Below are 16,595 nucleotides of genomic sequence, written 5' to 3'. Positions count from 1 at the left end.
TACTTCCCTTCCTCGAATAAATCCTTCTTAATAGATGACGGAAATATACACGGTGAATGTTTTAGTATTTGAGTTGCACATGATTCCGCCCTGTGCTTAGCTTTCAAACATTGGAGACAATCCATCAACTACAGCGAGAGCAGGCTTTAATGCCATCGACCCGTGCACGGTCGATGATGTTCGGGGTGGGATGGCGATGCATGCCTAGTGTTGTAAAGATAAAACGATACGCACTGCGTGTAGCAACGGCCCGAAATCTCCCCGGTCACGCTTTTTGCCTCCTTAGGGATGAACGAGTAAGGTGTACGGAAACCACTTGATGTTTTCCCATTTATTGTCCTCTACGTCCCCGGTAATTGTGCACCCAGAGCTCAATTAGAGAGACAAACCCCTCAAGGCGCAGTCAAGCTTAGGCATGGCCAATTAGTTTCCCAAGCGATGTCAGAACTCCTTTGAACTGGCATGTCGGCCTGTTGCTCAGCCACTGATTCGGGATGACGGTGCTGCAGTGGCAAGCTTCTGCGCCGTGACCTATTTTGAAAGCGGCGAGGACGCCACACAAAAGCCTCGACGTTGCTTACAGATCGTCGCTCCGTGTTCGTAACACTTTTTGATTGGCTATCGTTGGTTCTGCAAGATTTTTTGATTGTAAATATTTACTGTATGTTGGCATTGGATTTAGAGCGTTCAAGATTTTTTTTATAATGGACGGGCCTTTGGAAACTCAATTATCACATGACTCGTGACTCAAAACAGCCATTTTCTTCCTCATCAAACAAAGCATGACCTTTGTATTCATAGAGAAAGAGAAAAAAACATGCATAACTTCTCCATACAGCTAAGTAAAAATCATACTGACAAAAAACACAATGAAAATAACACCTGTCATATTTGCACTCAGAATAAGTTTGTTCCCATTTTCCTTTCACACCTTTGAATATAAGTTGAGTACAAATTATTGGTTGTGAAATTGTTATGTGAACAAATGCACGCCACCTGAGTGGCATTGTTCACTTTGCTCGAAGAGTGTCGTCTGATGAGAGGGGACGCGTTGGGCATAATTGTCACTTGACGCTCTCCACCTCATAGGCAAAGGACCCGAGGTACTCCTGCTGGGCGACAAACTGAATGACAACGAGTGGCACGCGGTAAAGGTGGCGCGTCGAGGGAAACATTTGCAGCTATCTGTGGACAATGTCACAGCAGAAGGTAATTTCAGGTCATGGAAAGAAAAACCCATGTGACACTTAACACACCTCATGATCTTCTTCAGGCTTTATGAGCGGCGCTCACACCCGATTGGAATTGAACAACATCGAAACGGGCATCATGACGGAGCGCCGGTTCACCTCGGTGATCCCTTCCAACTTCATCGGCCACCTGCAGGCTCTCTCCTTCAACGGGATGCTCTATCTGGATCAGTGCAAGAACGGAGACATTTCCTACTGCGAGCTGAACGCACGCTTCGGCATGAGGCACATTGTGGCCAATCCTGTCTCCTTCCTGACTCAAGCTAGCTACTTGGCTTTCTCCACCTTGCAAGCCTACGCCTCGATGCACCTCTTCTTCCAGTTTAAGACCCCAAGTCCCGATGGCCTGATACTCTACAACTCTGGCGACGGGAGTGATTTCATTGTGGTGGAGCTGGTCAAAGGGTGAGTTTAAAAGTGCAAGCCTCAGGGTCAAATAAAAATCCTTATCAATGGGGAAAACTGGTTGGAGGCTCAAATTGACCCGAATGGAATGGTTCCACCTCAAAAAGGCAAAAATAATCATAAACAAAAAGCCACTGTTTTCTATTTTTCACCGATCTGTTTTCTAGTTTACCACCGGCGTAAATCCCACAAACATTCTCCAAGAAGCAATTAGTTCGTATCAAGTCCCGTTTGGCACCGGAGCTTGCTCGTTCAGAGAAAAAATAAAGGCTTAGAACAAGTCAGGTGGCCTCATTTTTTTTTTTCCTCTCTGTAATGTGACCACCTGCTGACATCAAATGCTCACTACATACTCCCAAGACATAACAAATGCATGTTATTATGTCCGACAGGTTCATCCATTACGTCTTTGACTTGGGAAATGGCCCGTCACTGATGAAGGGAAACTCAGACAAGCCGCTCAATGACAACCAGTGGCATAACGTGGTCATCTCCCGTGACAACAACAACGTCCACACGCTCAAGATTGATATCCGCACCGTCACCCAGCACGCCAACGGAGCTCGCAACCTGGATTTGAAAGGTGAATTATTCAACTATTGAGTCAAAATTGTCATCCAAGACATTTTGACTCTCGATAACACGCTGTCTTGTATTCCAGGCGAGCTGTATATCGGAGGTGTCGGAAAGAGCATGTACAGCAGCCTGCCTCGATTAATAGCATCCCGCGAAGGCTACAAGGGCTGCCTGGCATCGGTGGACTTGAACGGAAGACTCCCCGATTTGCTGGCAGACGCCCTTCAGAAAGTGGGCCAGGTGGAGCACGGCTGCGGAGGTGAGGCTCGACAAAGAAAAAACAACTGGTGCTCAACTGTCCAGATAAAATGAATCTCAAGTGTGTGTCACCACCGTGTAGGTCCCAGCACCACCTGCACGGAGGACTCGTGCCACCATCAGGGTGTGTGTCTGCAGCTCTGGGAGGGCTTCTCCTGCGACTGCACCATGACAACCTTCGGTGGGCCGTTCTGCAGTGACCGTAAGTAGGCTTTTTTTGTCCTCCTTCTGGAAGTCCCATTTGTCACCACCAGTTGGCATTGCAAGACACTCAAGAGAGAGTTTTCTTTTTAAGCGCATTTAAATGATTTCACAATGAGTCACCACAGATGTCTGCATAGATTACCCAAGATTTTCCCCCTCACAGAGCCCACAGCGGGTGTCTAAAATGCTCGTGTAGTCTTTATGGCGACTGTGGTTTGAGGAAATGTGTGTTTGTTTGTTGTTGAATTGTCAATGAATTATATAAGGAGATAAAAGAGCCATATTGTGGGTTTGTCTTGCTTGTTTTGTTTCATTAATTGGAATCTGGCTCACTCCTAAATTTATGAGCAAATTAATTCAAGCTAATTATCTGACAAATTGTTTTGGTAAGTGATGTATTCCATTTTTTTTTTAAGATAAATTGACATTTCCCTCAAGAATGAATCTCAACTCTTTAAACATGCCGATGCTTTTTGTGCAGCTTAGTGGGTTTGAAAATGATGTTTTTATCCAATGGGCAGTTGCTGATGTTGGCTGTTTACCCATCGTATGTATACGTATTCACACGAAATGAGTTAGAATGATGTAGTCTGCACATATTTGGTCGGTGGCATCCAATATAGTTTTATTTGAGAATTAAATGTGGGGCAAAATATATTATATGGAAACAATTTCTGACTTGATTTATAAATAGTCATTCAATGCCATCTTTTGCATGCCTAGTGCAGTTCAGCATAAACCACAGAGAAACCAAAGCGGCTGGACAAACGACACAAGGTCATTTCAAATAGGTTGAGGTCAAAGTCTTTAAGGTACAATAGGAAAACTGCTGCTGATGTATGCCGGAGAATGGAAGAAAATTGCTGGATAAATTGCAAGTCAAAGTAGGGAAGATTACAGCCTTTGTATATATCAAAAAAGAAAAAGGATGTTTTAGGAAAAAAAGGAACTGAACTCTCACTAGTATTCTTTCCAATGAATCCAAAACAAAGAAGAAAAAAAGTTTGGTTTATTTTAAGAAAAATTACCCCAAAAATGTTGTTTATGTATTTATTTTTTCAACTAAAAAGCGCATTCCTTTTGGAAAATGTGTTCCTCACCAAATGCGACTCAATTTGTCCCAAATAAGATAGCGATTGACTAAGAGTCGAGGCAAGCACTTTCCACTCAATTTGTCCTTTAAACAGCTTGCATTCTTTCTTTTTGTTTGTTTTTCGGCTCACTCTGCTCTATTGATCCTAACTGAAAATCAATCTCAGTTTTTTGTTTTTTTTTAATCCATGTGTTAATTAACCACTTCCCTATGCTGCCCCCAAACTGTGCACCTGGCTCTGCATTCTTCTTTTCCCGCATAATGCTGGACTAAGCAGGAGCAGTGTTGCATACTCAGCCATTTAAAAAAAAGAAAGACAGATTTTTTTATTTTTTTTCCAACCAGCCTCGGATGTAGTCTAAAGGAACCTTTAAATTCAAACGCCCCCAAGGACATTCTATTATTGTACGTGAAAACTAACGGTAGTTCTGAAAATTAATTATAGACAATATATGAAGTTTTTACTTCTGAAAAAGGCAAAATAAGTAAAACATGCCTTTAGATTTGGACTTGGCAGAAAATTGTAGAAAAAAAATATGTATATATATATAGATAGAGAGAGAGAGAGAGAGAGAGAGAGAAATAAAAATTGCAATATATAATGGGGGGGTGACAGTCCAGTCGCAAACAAAAAAAAAATCTATCATAACGAATCTTGCCCTTGGTAATGAGTGAGAGCAAATGGAGGAAAAGCAACCCTTTGATGTATTTATACCTCACAGAGCTGCAATTCATTTTCAATTAGTTGGCCTCCGCCTCCATATTTGTGAAGTCAGCACCTTTGCTCTGCTTGTGACCTGCCCCGAGCAGGAGGGCGGTGGAGCGAGCACGTCATGCTGCTTCTTGGCATGGCTCTTTCATTGTGCAATTGCTTTCTATAGCTCAGCTCTCGTTGTTCCGTGGGACAGCTTGCAACATTTAGTGGGATGCAACATTTAGTGTGGATGACAAGAAACTCCAAAAAACCTCACAAGACATCTTTTATTTGTCATATTTTGTATTGATTCCTACATATAGATACAAAAGTGGGCTGATAATTGAAGGGACTCAAAGCAATTAAAAATGCATGTTGGTTTTTATTCAATTGGATTCCCACTGAGAGTGATTATACATTGCTCGGTACTAGTTCCTAGCCAATCGAAGGTTCAAAGGACATAGCATTTAAAATCTTCCCAACATCTGATTATCTGTAATTGCCGTAACTGTGGCACAGACGCACTGACACGCACACACATACACACACACACCATGGAAGCTGGAATTTGAAATGGCTGCCTGAGGGGAAAGCTTCAGAGCACTCGCCCTAGCAGGTCCTATAAACATGACTGTATTGACATGAATATTGGACTGGCTTGCCTTGAAGGATATCAACCACATACTGTCTCGTCAATTTCAATGACGTGCAACAGTGTTTGGTCGTTTTCACTTTTAAATATCACATTTTAGAACGATTTTTTTTTTTTTTGCCAATGGAAGATATCGTTCTGACTTGATGTTCAATTCTATTTCCTGCAGAAATGTGTCAACTCAAGCTTTGTATTTATTGAGATACAAATTCCGATAGGTAGCAATTTGGACAAATTAAGTCAAGATTATTTACTGCTTTCAGTTTATAATTTGGTGCTTTCTTGTCCTGTATGAACGACTTGAGTCAGCACGTTTCTATCTTGCACTCAATCTTGCTTGTGATAATTGACACGGCTAGCTAATGAAAGGTCAGAAATACATCGGTGGAATTCCAAAAGACTCCCATTCTGTTTTTCATTCAACCGAGATTTAATCAGCAGCATACTGAAAAGGGTCAAATTTGCAGAAAATATTTAGAGCTGTCAGTCGGAGAAAACCAATAATAACGTTTCATCGAGAACATGAAAAGAGCATTAAATAAGATGATTTTCATCGAAAACAATTTACTGAGTGTGACAACAGTGTTTCTGCTCACCTGTCAGGTGGTGATTACCTAGCACAAAGCTACGTGTTCCACATTATGTTACTGTCATTTATTTATCAATAAAAATACAAAAGCATGCATAATTATTGGCCAAGCCTATTCAAATATGCTTTGAATAAAAAATATTCCTGTCAAACCAAAATGCAGCACAGCTATAATTTTCAACCGTCTCAAAACATATTATAAAATTATTTTAAAACGTGAGTTTTGGACAAGAGTCCACTAAGGGAGCGTTCGCTAGCCAATCACGATAGTAAAAGATCCCACTAGGTCATCGCTGACACCAGTTCGCTTCTCGGTTTCTGTAAATAATGACAACGAGCAGGCAGGTCTGCAAAATATTTTTGTGGTGTAGACTTTGCTAGCTACTTAAAATGTGAGCAACTCGCCACAATTGTAACCGTTGATGTAAATAATTGGGGACGTTCGATCAGATGACCAAATGTGTCACAGGCCGTTTTCAGCATTTATCTTCAAACGTGTACAATGTATTCTAAAACAAATCCATAATTTCACTTTCCTTCCAATGAGTCATACGTCTGTGTATTGACATCCTTCCATTAGTCACGGAACATGTTTTCATTCTTTTTTTTTTTTTTGTTAGATCGCATTAGAATGTGCAGGTATATATATATTGACTGCTCTAAATCAGTCAATATTTGGTGTCCTCTCCCCACAGATGTGAAATTGCTCCTGAAATAGCTTTAATGTAACTCAAACGATCTGCCACCTGAACAATGAAGCCAACCTTTGCCGCTCATTTATAAGTCCACATTTCCTTGTGATTGTTTGATTCCCATGGAAGCAAAGACAGACGGTAAATGGTACTCTTGGCCCGAAGGCATGAAGCCGAACAACATGAGAGCGGCGTGACTGCCGCTGTCTTCCTTCCCTATTTCACATGCCAGTTAGTGTGCTCTTTTATCTCGCTTTCATTTCATTTATGTCAAAGCTACAATGGCGTAGTTTATCCATGGGAATGCTCCCTGTCGGAGTGCTCAAACAAATCCCATTTTTATGCTTTAACTTCTCTTTTAGAGGTAGACTTGCAGGTCGTACAGGCCACGCGGATAATCCAGGATAGAATTTGAGCCTTAATCTTTGTGCTTCTAAGACTGAGGCTCCAAAATATGTTTCGTGACAATCTTAATGATATGAAAAGGTAACGCATATCACAGATCCGAGTCAAGGAGGTCAAAACTGAATAGAAAATTGGGTGCTGGGATCAGACCATGCAAATTTCATCCAATTTCAATGCACTAGTCTCCTTTTCTTTTGGCTTGATTAAATCTGAAGGTCCCCTTACCTTCCCTATCTGATTGATTACCGTTACCATGGCAAAGGCAACCGGAATCGTAATCTAGATAGAAGGGGAAAAAAATAAAGTGCGTATTAGGTCTAAACCGTGGCTGGGTCAAATGTATGTTAAAAGGTTGAGCATTATGGCTACGTGTTTTACTTGTCCCATACACTCACAAATTGAGCACTCAACATATGCGCTTTGCGATTTAGAAGGCATTTAACGTGATGGAGGGTGATTACCGTTAAAGGCAGAATATTGTGTGTGACAGAGCCAGCCTGGTTTTCTCAACTGTATCATTTCACCATCCGAGCAACTCCCAGCATCAAGTGCTGTATTAATTGAAAAACCAGAATGCACGTAAGTTGACATAATGCTTACATGTCCTAGAAAGTATGCTTTCCCCTGCATGCTTAATATGACATAATGACAGGGCTAAGCATCTACCAGTTGGATGAGAAATATTCACTTTGGCCTCCAATAAGAATACAAATCAAATGTGTATTTTGCAACTATTCCCGCTTTTAGTTTATTTCTCGGTCATTTTGAACGATACTTCAATCACCGCTGTTTACTTTTCACTCAAGTAAGAACCAACCACCCAGTTGAGGATTTGCTCGCGGCGCGTTACGGTAATCGACTCTAAAGTTAATTAAAAGCTCTGCATTTATTTGGCACAGGTCCAGACTACAACGTGCCTCTCATTCATCCTTGCTGGCATTCTTCCGTTCACCGCTTGCTCGAGGGAAGGGAAGCATACAGACGGGAGAAAACTATGCGACTATACAATCAAGCAGAATTAATTCCTGAATTTAATTGAATTGTTTATATTTGAATCGTTGAAGGATGGCATCTGTCAGCCAACTTGTTGGTTTTAATACAGATATGTGCATTTTAAAAGATATCCAACCTCAAATTTATCAGGAGGTCAACATTTGGCGTGAAGCCTGTTCATTTATATTTAGATGATATTGTATCTCAATCCACACTTTATGAAGTAAACACAAAGTCACAGTAGTCACAAATGAAATCATTTGATCGGTGGCTGTGAACACGCTGTTGTACATCATTTCATCAAGACTCAAATTTCTTCAATAAAACCAAGCATTCATTGTTTTTAAGCTAACCAAAGCAGTATGTATGAGGTAGTTATAATATAAAAGATTAAATCAGTAGCTCAATACACCCTGTAACAACCCGGCAGGGCATAATTTGTCGATTTGAGACAAGCTACTGCGCTAGTCACAAATCTGATTTTGATCCGAAAGATTCTATAAAGGGGCTGTCAGAAAAATAATCCATCCAATTTTAGTGATATTTTATTTTTGATGGATCTAAATGTCGGTGAATCAATTTTACGCCAAGGTTTCTTGTTTTGTATCAATCTTTATTCATCCCTTTATATATATATCTCTCTCTCTCTCTCTCTCTCTCTCTCTCTCTCTCTCTCTCTCTCTCTCTCTCTCTCTCTCTCTATATATATATATATATATATATAGATAGATAGATATATAGATATATAGATATATATATATATATATATATATATATATATATATATATATATATATATATATATATAGATATAGATATATATATATATATATAGATATAGATATATATAGAGATATATATATATAGATATAGATATATAGGGATGAATAAAGATTGATACATATCATATTTCTTCTTGAGTAGCTTTGTCATCTTGGGTTGTCTTTCCGAGCGACGGACCTAAATATCCTTTCGCAGCTCCATTTCCAAGGTAGAATAAAGATCACGTTAACTTGTCCTCCAGTAAAACCGAACAATAACAGCAAATCCTCCACAGGACATCATCTCACAGCATTTTTTCAGTTTCTCAGCCTTTTAGGCCTGAGAGTAATAGTTGTGACATTTACATAGATGTGAAAAGCGAAGAAGTACCTGAGGCAATTCATGTCTCTTTGGTTTACTCTTGCCGCCTTGTCCTTGCTTCTCACATTAAAAAGTGTGATATGATGATGTGGTGCACTTTTTCTGGCTGTAAGGAATAGGCGGTATGCATGAAAAAAATGTTCAGTGTAGTTCTAGTGTGCCGATACAAATTTGGGTAGAGAGGATTGGATTTTGGTTCACGTGGCCCTGTTATATGTTTGATAAGTAGTAGTGGGAGGCTGCTATAATAGAAGAAGGGATTAATGAAAAAGGCTCAGTCCCCACAATTTACTCAAACCTAATTATCCAATTCACTGGCATGTGTGCTTGATGGCAAGAACAGCACATTCTTCACTTTTGTCACAAAGTGAAACCTTAAATACCAAAGATAACAGGGTTGTGTCATCCATCAGAAGCTCATGTAACAGAATTAAAATGTAACTTTCCCGTATGAGCCACTTAATACTGTTATTGTTCGGAATAAACTCGATGGAAGCCATATTGGTTTGTTTAAACCAAAGACCTAAATATGAGGGGATAGGATCTCTTACGGCTTTTATGCACTATTTGTGAAGTGGCTCCTAATGATAAAATCCATCTACTCATCCATTTTCTCAAGCACTTGTGATTAGGGTGAGCTGGAGCCAATCCCAGTAATCTTTTGGCTAGAGGCGTGCTACACCTTCGACTGGCCGACAGCCAATCACAGTTAAGGAAAACGGCTCATTATTCTGATCACGGCTCACAAATTGTCATCATCAGTAAGTCTTTATTTAAAATCGAATTAACTCATTATTTCCCTGCAACCTTTGGACACTGTGTCCCTGATCGCCAAAGACTGATAGACTGATAGCTCATTAGTATGCAAACTAACGAAGACAATGTTGTGAATGTTCAATAGATGAAGATAAACACAAACCAGAGCACCAGTTGTGTTTGGCTATGAGAATGTTGACGATTAGTCACGCGGTTGCATGATTCACCGTCTAGAGTGGGAGTTCGGTCTTTAGAAAGTGTTTGAAGAAAATTTACGACAATCCGCATTCATGTTTGCATGATCGTCATATCGCCTCACACTAGATCAGCGGCATCAAACTCATTTTTGTCACGAGCCGTATTGTAGTCATAGTTTCCCTCGGGGGGGCCATTATGACTGTCAATGTTTTTTATATACATACAGTATAGGCTACACAAACTAATAACTAGTTTAGAACTCAGAGACTAGTAAAAAATGTTCAAATAGTTTAAAAAGATTAATGGTAATAAAATTTGCTTGCAATATCTCTTTTTTTAAAAAGTGAAGACAATTTGTAATTTTAGTAATGACAAAGTCGATGGAAGATTTGTGTCTTTGCGGGCCGCATAAAATGAAGTGGCGGGCCATATCTGGCCCCCGGGCCTTGGGTTTGACACCCTGCACTAGATAGTGCCCAACACTGATTGGAGGTGTTTGTTGCTCATTTTGAACCACGCCTCGGATAAAAGAGCTCTCAGAATACCTACGAGGAAGCTGTAAAGCTTTCATGTTCATCTGTCCATAGTAAGGCAGATTGTCCATAACTGGAGAGATTTTAGCACCGCATCCTCTCAAGATGACTGCAGGAGCACAGCGCAGAATGCTCAATGAGATGAAGACAAATCTCTTGAAACACGCGGAAATTGCTGGCACTCTGAATTTAATTCTTCTAACATCTCTGTTGGGATGCACTATTGGCAAACTAGTTTGTGTGCAGATGAGTGCAACAAAGGTGTTGTGTGGAGGGGGAGGGGGGGGATCAAAACCTCATCCAACTATGGTTTAGGGGTATTGGGACTGTTTTTCCTCCTCGGGTCGGATGCATTGGTATCAAAATCCTTTTCAAGGAACACTGAGGTGGATTTAATTTGTATCGGTGTAACATAAACAGTAATTGCCACAGTCATGTTGCCTTGTGAAATGTGAAGAGTTGAAAGATAAATTCTCAATCCAGCAGAGATGAGTGAGAACAATCTTTGCCTTGATAAAGAGTCCTGTTGAGAGCACTAATTAAATACTCAGTTGTTGTTTTTATTTTTTTATTTCATGCCTGCGATCAAAGCGTCATTGTCACCCATCAGGCGATATGCTCAAAACGCTCCAGTTGTTAAAGGTGACTAGCAACTTGACGTCTGTCAACTTTGGTGGTTCTTCAGGCTAAAAATGTGTCATGTGATAGCGCTTGTGATTCTTTGGCAGGTTGTGTCTGCAAGTCCCTCAGAAAAGGAGGCTTGGGGGTGACAGTGTTGTTCTTTTTAGTGGTTTACCAAAAAACTACAGTAAAGCACAATAAGAATGAAATCATAACATTGGCAAATGTGAACATCTTGATTTGAATGAATACATCTTCATTGCATTGTTTTTTGCTAGAAATATAACTGGCATCGTCATTTCTTTATGAATGTGTTGAGTGAATAATTGATGGAGAAGCCCTTAAAAAGCATGCGGCGTGGTCTGCTCAAGCTGCAAACACGAGGCAGTGGGATGCCATTGAAATCCAACAATGAAGACTGATGACGTTAGTATCGTCCTTTCTTCACAGCAAGTGCTCTCTTCTCTTATTCAAGTTCCATCTTTGTTTTTTTTATGACATTGTGCACAAACACATGGAAATGCAACAACATGGGACTACAGTCAACAAAAAATGTGAAGAAAAAAAAAGATGCTCCTTTCATCCCACAAATTTTTTTATATTATGTAGTAGGTTTTTTTTGGGCCAATTTTTTTCTACTGACTGGGAGATGCCCGTGGTCCTTGGTGATTGAAAAAACATTTTTAGGAATTGAAAGATGTGCTTGTGAGAATTACTCATGTTTTCTCAGACCCTTTGATACATTTACTCATACTTCACCATTGCAAAACATTTTATTTGTCACTAGTTTTGTGGTGAACCGTACACAAAAAAAACCGAGGTCAAAATCAAAATAGTGTGCAGGCTAATCTTTTTTGGATTTATATATATATATATATATATATATATATATATATATATATATATATATATATATATATATATATATATATATATATATATATATAATTTTTTATTTTAGTCAGTGCCTCAGCGGTCACGGGTCTCACAACAGCAATAAATATTTTGATGCACAATAATGATAATATTATCTTAGTTTTGGTTAGCATCTTCCAAGCGATATTCAATACTGACAATAGTGTGAATAGTTGTCTCTCAGCATTAACGTGGAAATCGTTCCGTGTGAATACATACAACCGATATTTTCCAATAGCTATCACATCACAATCGCCTTGAGGTGATGTACGTCTCTCTCGTTCAGCCATTAGATCCAACTAACACAACATGGCCTTCGCGTGGAAGCCTCTCTCAGCATTCACACCATCACATCACCGTTAATAGTGTACAAGCGCGGTCAAGTCTCACAAAGAGGCTCAGTGAGGACCGTGGGTGTTCAAAAATACAAAATAAACCAAATGAAAATCGCCTCACTTTCTCCTTCAAATAACACCCCCCAAATATTTGCCCTATAAAGAGCACTCTGCAGTTGATACAAGAGAGGCGAGCAGGTGAACGCCCTCCGCCCTGCTCTGACTTCTCCCTCTGTGCCTCGCTCTCTGTGGGAACATGGCGCGTTTTACTTAACACCCACAACACGCAGCAGCTGAACCTCGGATAAATGGCGGTCTGTGCCAAAGCGCTCGCACCCCGCCCCCAGGGGGTCCAGGGCTTCCCGGTGGCTCCTGCAGGGGCTGTGCGGAAGGGGAGAAAGGTTACATTCAGTTTACATCATAAAGAGCAGACAGTGTCCGCACAAAGAGGCCCTCACATTGCGAGCTCCGCTTCTGCCCGGTCGTCTTCCTTCGTACCCAAAAAGTCGCAAGCCGTACCGCCCTGCACGTGCTTGTTATGCATCATTTAGTCGCTGTTTCTCCGGCATCTGCAAAACTCTCACGCCGATTTCGATGATCAAATTATAGAATTTAAGCATTTGGTACTTTGTCACGACATTGGCCTATAGCATACTGCAGCAAACTAAAATACCATCTCGTTTAGCCTCAGTCATTAATGACAGTTGATTTTATATTTCATGTATAGAAAGCAATCTGTGGCGCTTTGAGCGAAAGAAACCCAGACACCACAATGAAAGTGCAAGCCTCTGCCAAGGCAACCTAGTTTCTCTCTTATTGCCATGGCAACCCTAACTGAGCACCATTAACCTTCCAAACAGTGGATTACAATGCATTACTGCAAATCAAACATGTTCCTGTACAAGGATTCAAACATTAGTATAGCATGTATCTTTGCTTGCTAAAATTCCTCATATGGAGCTTATTTCTCTGTTCTACCTCTGCCTGAATCCAGAAAGTGTTCTTTTTGAACAAATCGAGGTTCCGTGACCGCTCTTGTGAACCTGTGAAGATGAAAAGGTAACGTCCTTGGTGAAGCTATAAAACATTTATCCATGATATTAAGATTTTATATTTAGCGGCGCAGATGTAGGCCATAGAATTCTTTAGTGCTTTATAAACTAATGGTGTCCAAAAAAAAGACCTTCTTGCTGTCCATGCAAAGGTTTATTTTGTCTTCATTAGGTCACAACTGTCTCGTTTCTAGATGGCTACTTGAGCTTATATTAAATCCATACGAATACTAAAAAAAAAAAAACACAAAATTCATACCATATAAAGCTTCAAACTGAAGGTCACAAATGATCTTTGCAATATATTCTATGCGCTATCACTAGTCGAAACGGATTTCTGATTAATATTGAATTTGTGGAATAAAACGAAGCAGAAAAAAAACACCCATCCAGCTCAGGAGGGCGGCCATTTTACTACTTTCTGTTAAAAACAACATTACAATGCCTAAGGACACAGGCAACAATGGTCACAGCTCACCTGTTTTCTGGGTTTGGTCATAGGACGTTCGCAAGCTGAGCCTTTAGGCTGGAAATTTCTAATAAGAAGTGAGGAGAAAAAAAAAGCCTGTAAATGCTGAGACATGCTGTCGCTGAGCTGAAATGTCAAATACAAATAAAAAACAACATCAACTCAAGTGACTCGAGCCAACCAGATCACTCCAGCAAGTGACCCGGAGTAACCCGAGTCTATGAAAGGAACTGAGATGACCTCCGCTGTTGCTTTTGTACAATAATAAAATCCAATGAGCTTCACAGTGATGCTTTGAAATTAAATTGAAATGACTTTATTTGGTACAGTCACCACAAAAAAAAATAGACTAAGTGTACTCAGTGATTTGTCACTCAGGCAGCAAGCTGTATTATAATAATACATAGTACCATTTGGAAAGAAAAAAAAAAAGCTTTGTGACGGCTTCCTGTTTTTCTCCGGCAACTCTCCTTTCACTGCTTCATATCTCCTCTCTATTTGTCAGCTCCTTCTTCATGTTTTTGGCTCCCTCCCTGGTCACCGTGAAACAAATACTCAGCAGAGCAAAGCCAAGCTTAGGAAAAAAAAAAAGAAAAACCTGCAAATGTTTTTTTCTTTGCTCTCATTTCTTTTTGATCCAATGTTCACACACGTCCAGCTACATTCAATGAATAATAAAAAGATTGGTTAAGCTTCCCTTGTGAATTGCTATATGGCACGCCTATCTATACGTTTTATTTTTCTCTGGATTCAAAATTGCTGATGGTGTTTCTTTTCCGTCAGCTTTAATCACTTGGCTGTTCTCGAACACAACGAGGGCTGTTGTTGATTGAGGAGCGCCACTCGACTTAACGCCGCATCCTCCAAAAGGCAGCTGGGTTAACAAACAGTAAAGATAGCATGCTTTATTTAGGGTACATTCAACAAAACGCTTTCAATTGTGAATTTGGATTATTTTTTTTTTCCCCCAGCCAGACTGTTGTGCATCAGTTTGTATTCAACTGTTGTTTGGACATCTGGCCAAAATAACCACCTCAATGCTAATTTTTACTCTCCACACTGAAGACATTGTTGATTTTGCAACTGAAACCATGAGCCGGTCCTGGCCCAGTGCCATGGCTCTTATTCACACTGAACTTCTTCTAGAACAATCCCCAAGGATTGATTGGGAGGTGACCATGTGTAGGTAGTCAACGCATACACCAACACACCACTTGCTCAATCATGAGTCGCTTTCCTTGGAGGCCGTGCCGTCCTCCATAGTGGAGGCTGTGTCTTTTCTTTGGTGGAGCTTATTCTATGGCATCGTCTTCTTGGGTAGATCATGTTTTTTTTTCTAGTGAAGGTTTGTCTCCTATGGTAGAGTCTCAAAGTGAAGAATCTGGTGGATCCTTTTTCTTTTGTTGCAATTCTTGTTGGCATGAATCATTTCGTCTAGTGTTATGCTCTTCTGTGGGAGAGGAACACATTGGGTTTTTTTTAAAGGTTTTAGTGAACAATTTAAGGAATAATAGAATCATTCTCAAGGGATTGAACGTCTTTCTCCCCAAATCTACCGTCTTGCTTTTGTGCTTGGCCAAATTGTCCGATAATTCCTTTTGTCAGGTGGAAAGAAGTGGATTCTCAGCAGTGAGGGCAATGGTGCCGTTCTTCTTTTCTTCCAGACGTGCTGAGGCTAGTCAGCTCAACTTAACAAGCAAATGGAGTCTATTCATGCCAGCGCCATGTGCAGCCAACAATGCAAAGCGCTGTCACAGGCGGTGCCTTTTTAGGAGGAAATGTGGGCCATGCAGTGGTGGCAGTGGCGTGTGTGTGTGTGTGGGGGGGGGGGGGGGCAAATATCATTTTAATTGAGGTAGCGAGAAGAGCTCGTGTGCCGTCGCACATCTCCGGCAAATATTTTTCTCTCAGTCGTTGTAACTGCTCAATGAATTCTCCCCGTTGTCTTATTATTTGTTGTTGACGCCATGCGACTGTTTGTGTTTGTACAGTTGTGTGCAACCTGATGCTACAAGATTGCTGCGTGTCTTTTTGCTTCTTAGCACTTTCACAACCCCCACCTTCTCCCCCATGCCTGTCTCAAGCAGACTTATTTTAGGTGTTGTCGCTTTGAGCCTAATGAAATCAAGCAAACATCACAACTGCGGGCTATGCCTTTCAGAGCGTGCCGGCATTATGAGTAATTAATCTGAAAGTGCTATGATTAATCTTGCTACTTTACCGCCTCGGGTGAGACTGGATGTCGCTGAAAAAATCTCATCTAACAGATCCTCCTGAGAACAAACAGGGCAATTTAGATTTCTGAAGGCAGCGCTGCATGTCTTCTCACATTGTATCATTTTGAACATTTGGTGCAAGGTAAAAAGGCCATTCCAGACATTTGGTTCCATTTGCTTCTTGTAACTCTAAAACAAATGTATTTTATTTATTTTTTGATTGAAACTTCTTATTTGAGTAACAGGACCTGTAACAGGACTTAATTTGTAGCGCGGCATTTGCAAATACATTTATTCCATTTGCTTCTTGTAACTCTAAAGCAAATTTATTTTATTTATTTTTTGATTGAAACTTCTTATTTGAGTAACAGGACCTGTAACAGGACTTAATTTGTAGCGCGGCATTTGCAAATACATTTATTCTTATAGCTTGTTGACACTAAACACAACAAAATAAAACATCAACAAATGATAAGACTAAGCTAACATTTTGCCTCAAGAGCCGAAGACAAAAGTACAAAATGCAGTGCCGCTTCATAAAATCAT

General features: G+C 40.3%; 1 protein-coding gene across 2 annotated transcripts in view; it reads left to right on the top strand.

Annotated features, from left to right (window-relative positions):
* Window positions 1-16,595, top strand: part of LOC147043490 (neurexin-2-like) — a 90,358-nt gene that overhangs the window by 44,653 nt on the left and 29,110 nt on the right. For both annotated transcript variants that reach the window (XM_085935571.1, XM_085935570.1), the window contains 5 exons: window positions 1,090-1,209; window positions 1,274-1,655; window positions 2,048-2,238; window positions 2,317-2,490; window positions 2,572-2,691. In XM_085935571.1, the coding sequence (XP_085791697.1) occupies window positions 1,090-1,209; window positions 1,274-1,655; window positions 2,048-2,238; window positions 2,317-2,490; window positions 2,572-2,691 (987 nt within the window). The remainder of the gene's footprint in view (window positions 1-1,089; window positions 1,210-1,273; window positions 1,656-2,047; window positions 2,239-2,316; window positions 2,491-2,571; window positions 2,692-16,595) is intronic.

The sequence above is a fragment of the Syngnathus leptorhynchus genome, chromosome 17 (assembly GCF_054491065.1).
Source record: "Syngnathus leptorhynchus isolate UIUO chromosome 17, UIUO_Slep, whole genome shotgun sequence".
Classification (NCBI taxonomy): domain Eukaryota; kingdom Metazoa; phylum Chordata; class Actinopteri; order Syngnathiformes; family Syngnathidae; genus Syngnathus; species Syngnathus leptorhynchus.
Note: the sequence above shows the minus strand (reverse complement) of the source record. Positions and strands in the feature narration are given on the sequence as shown.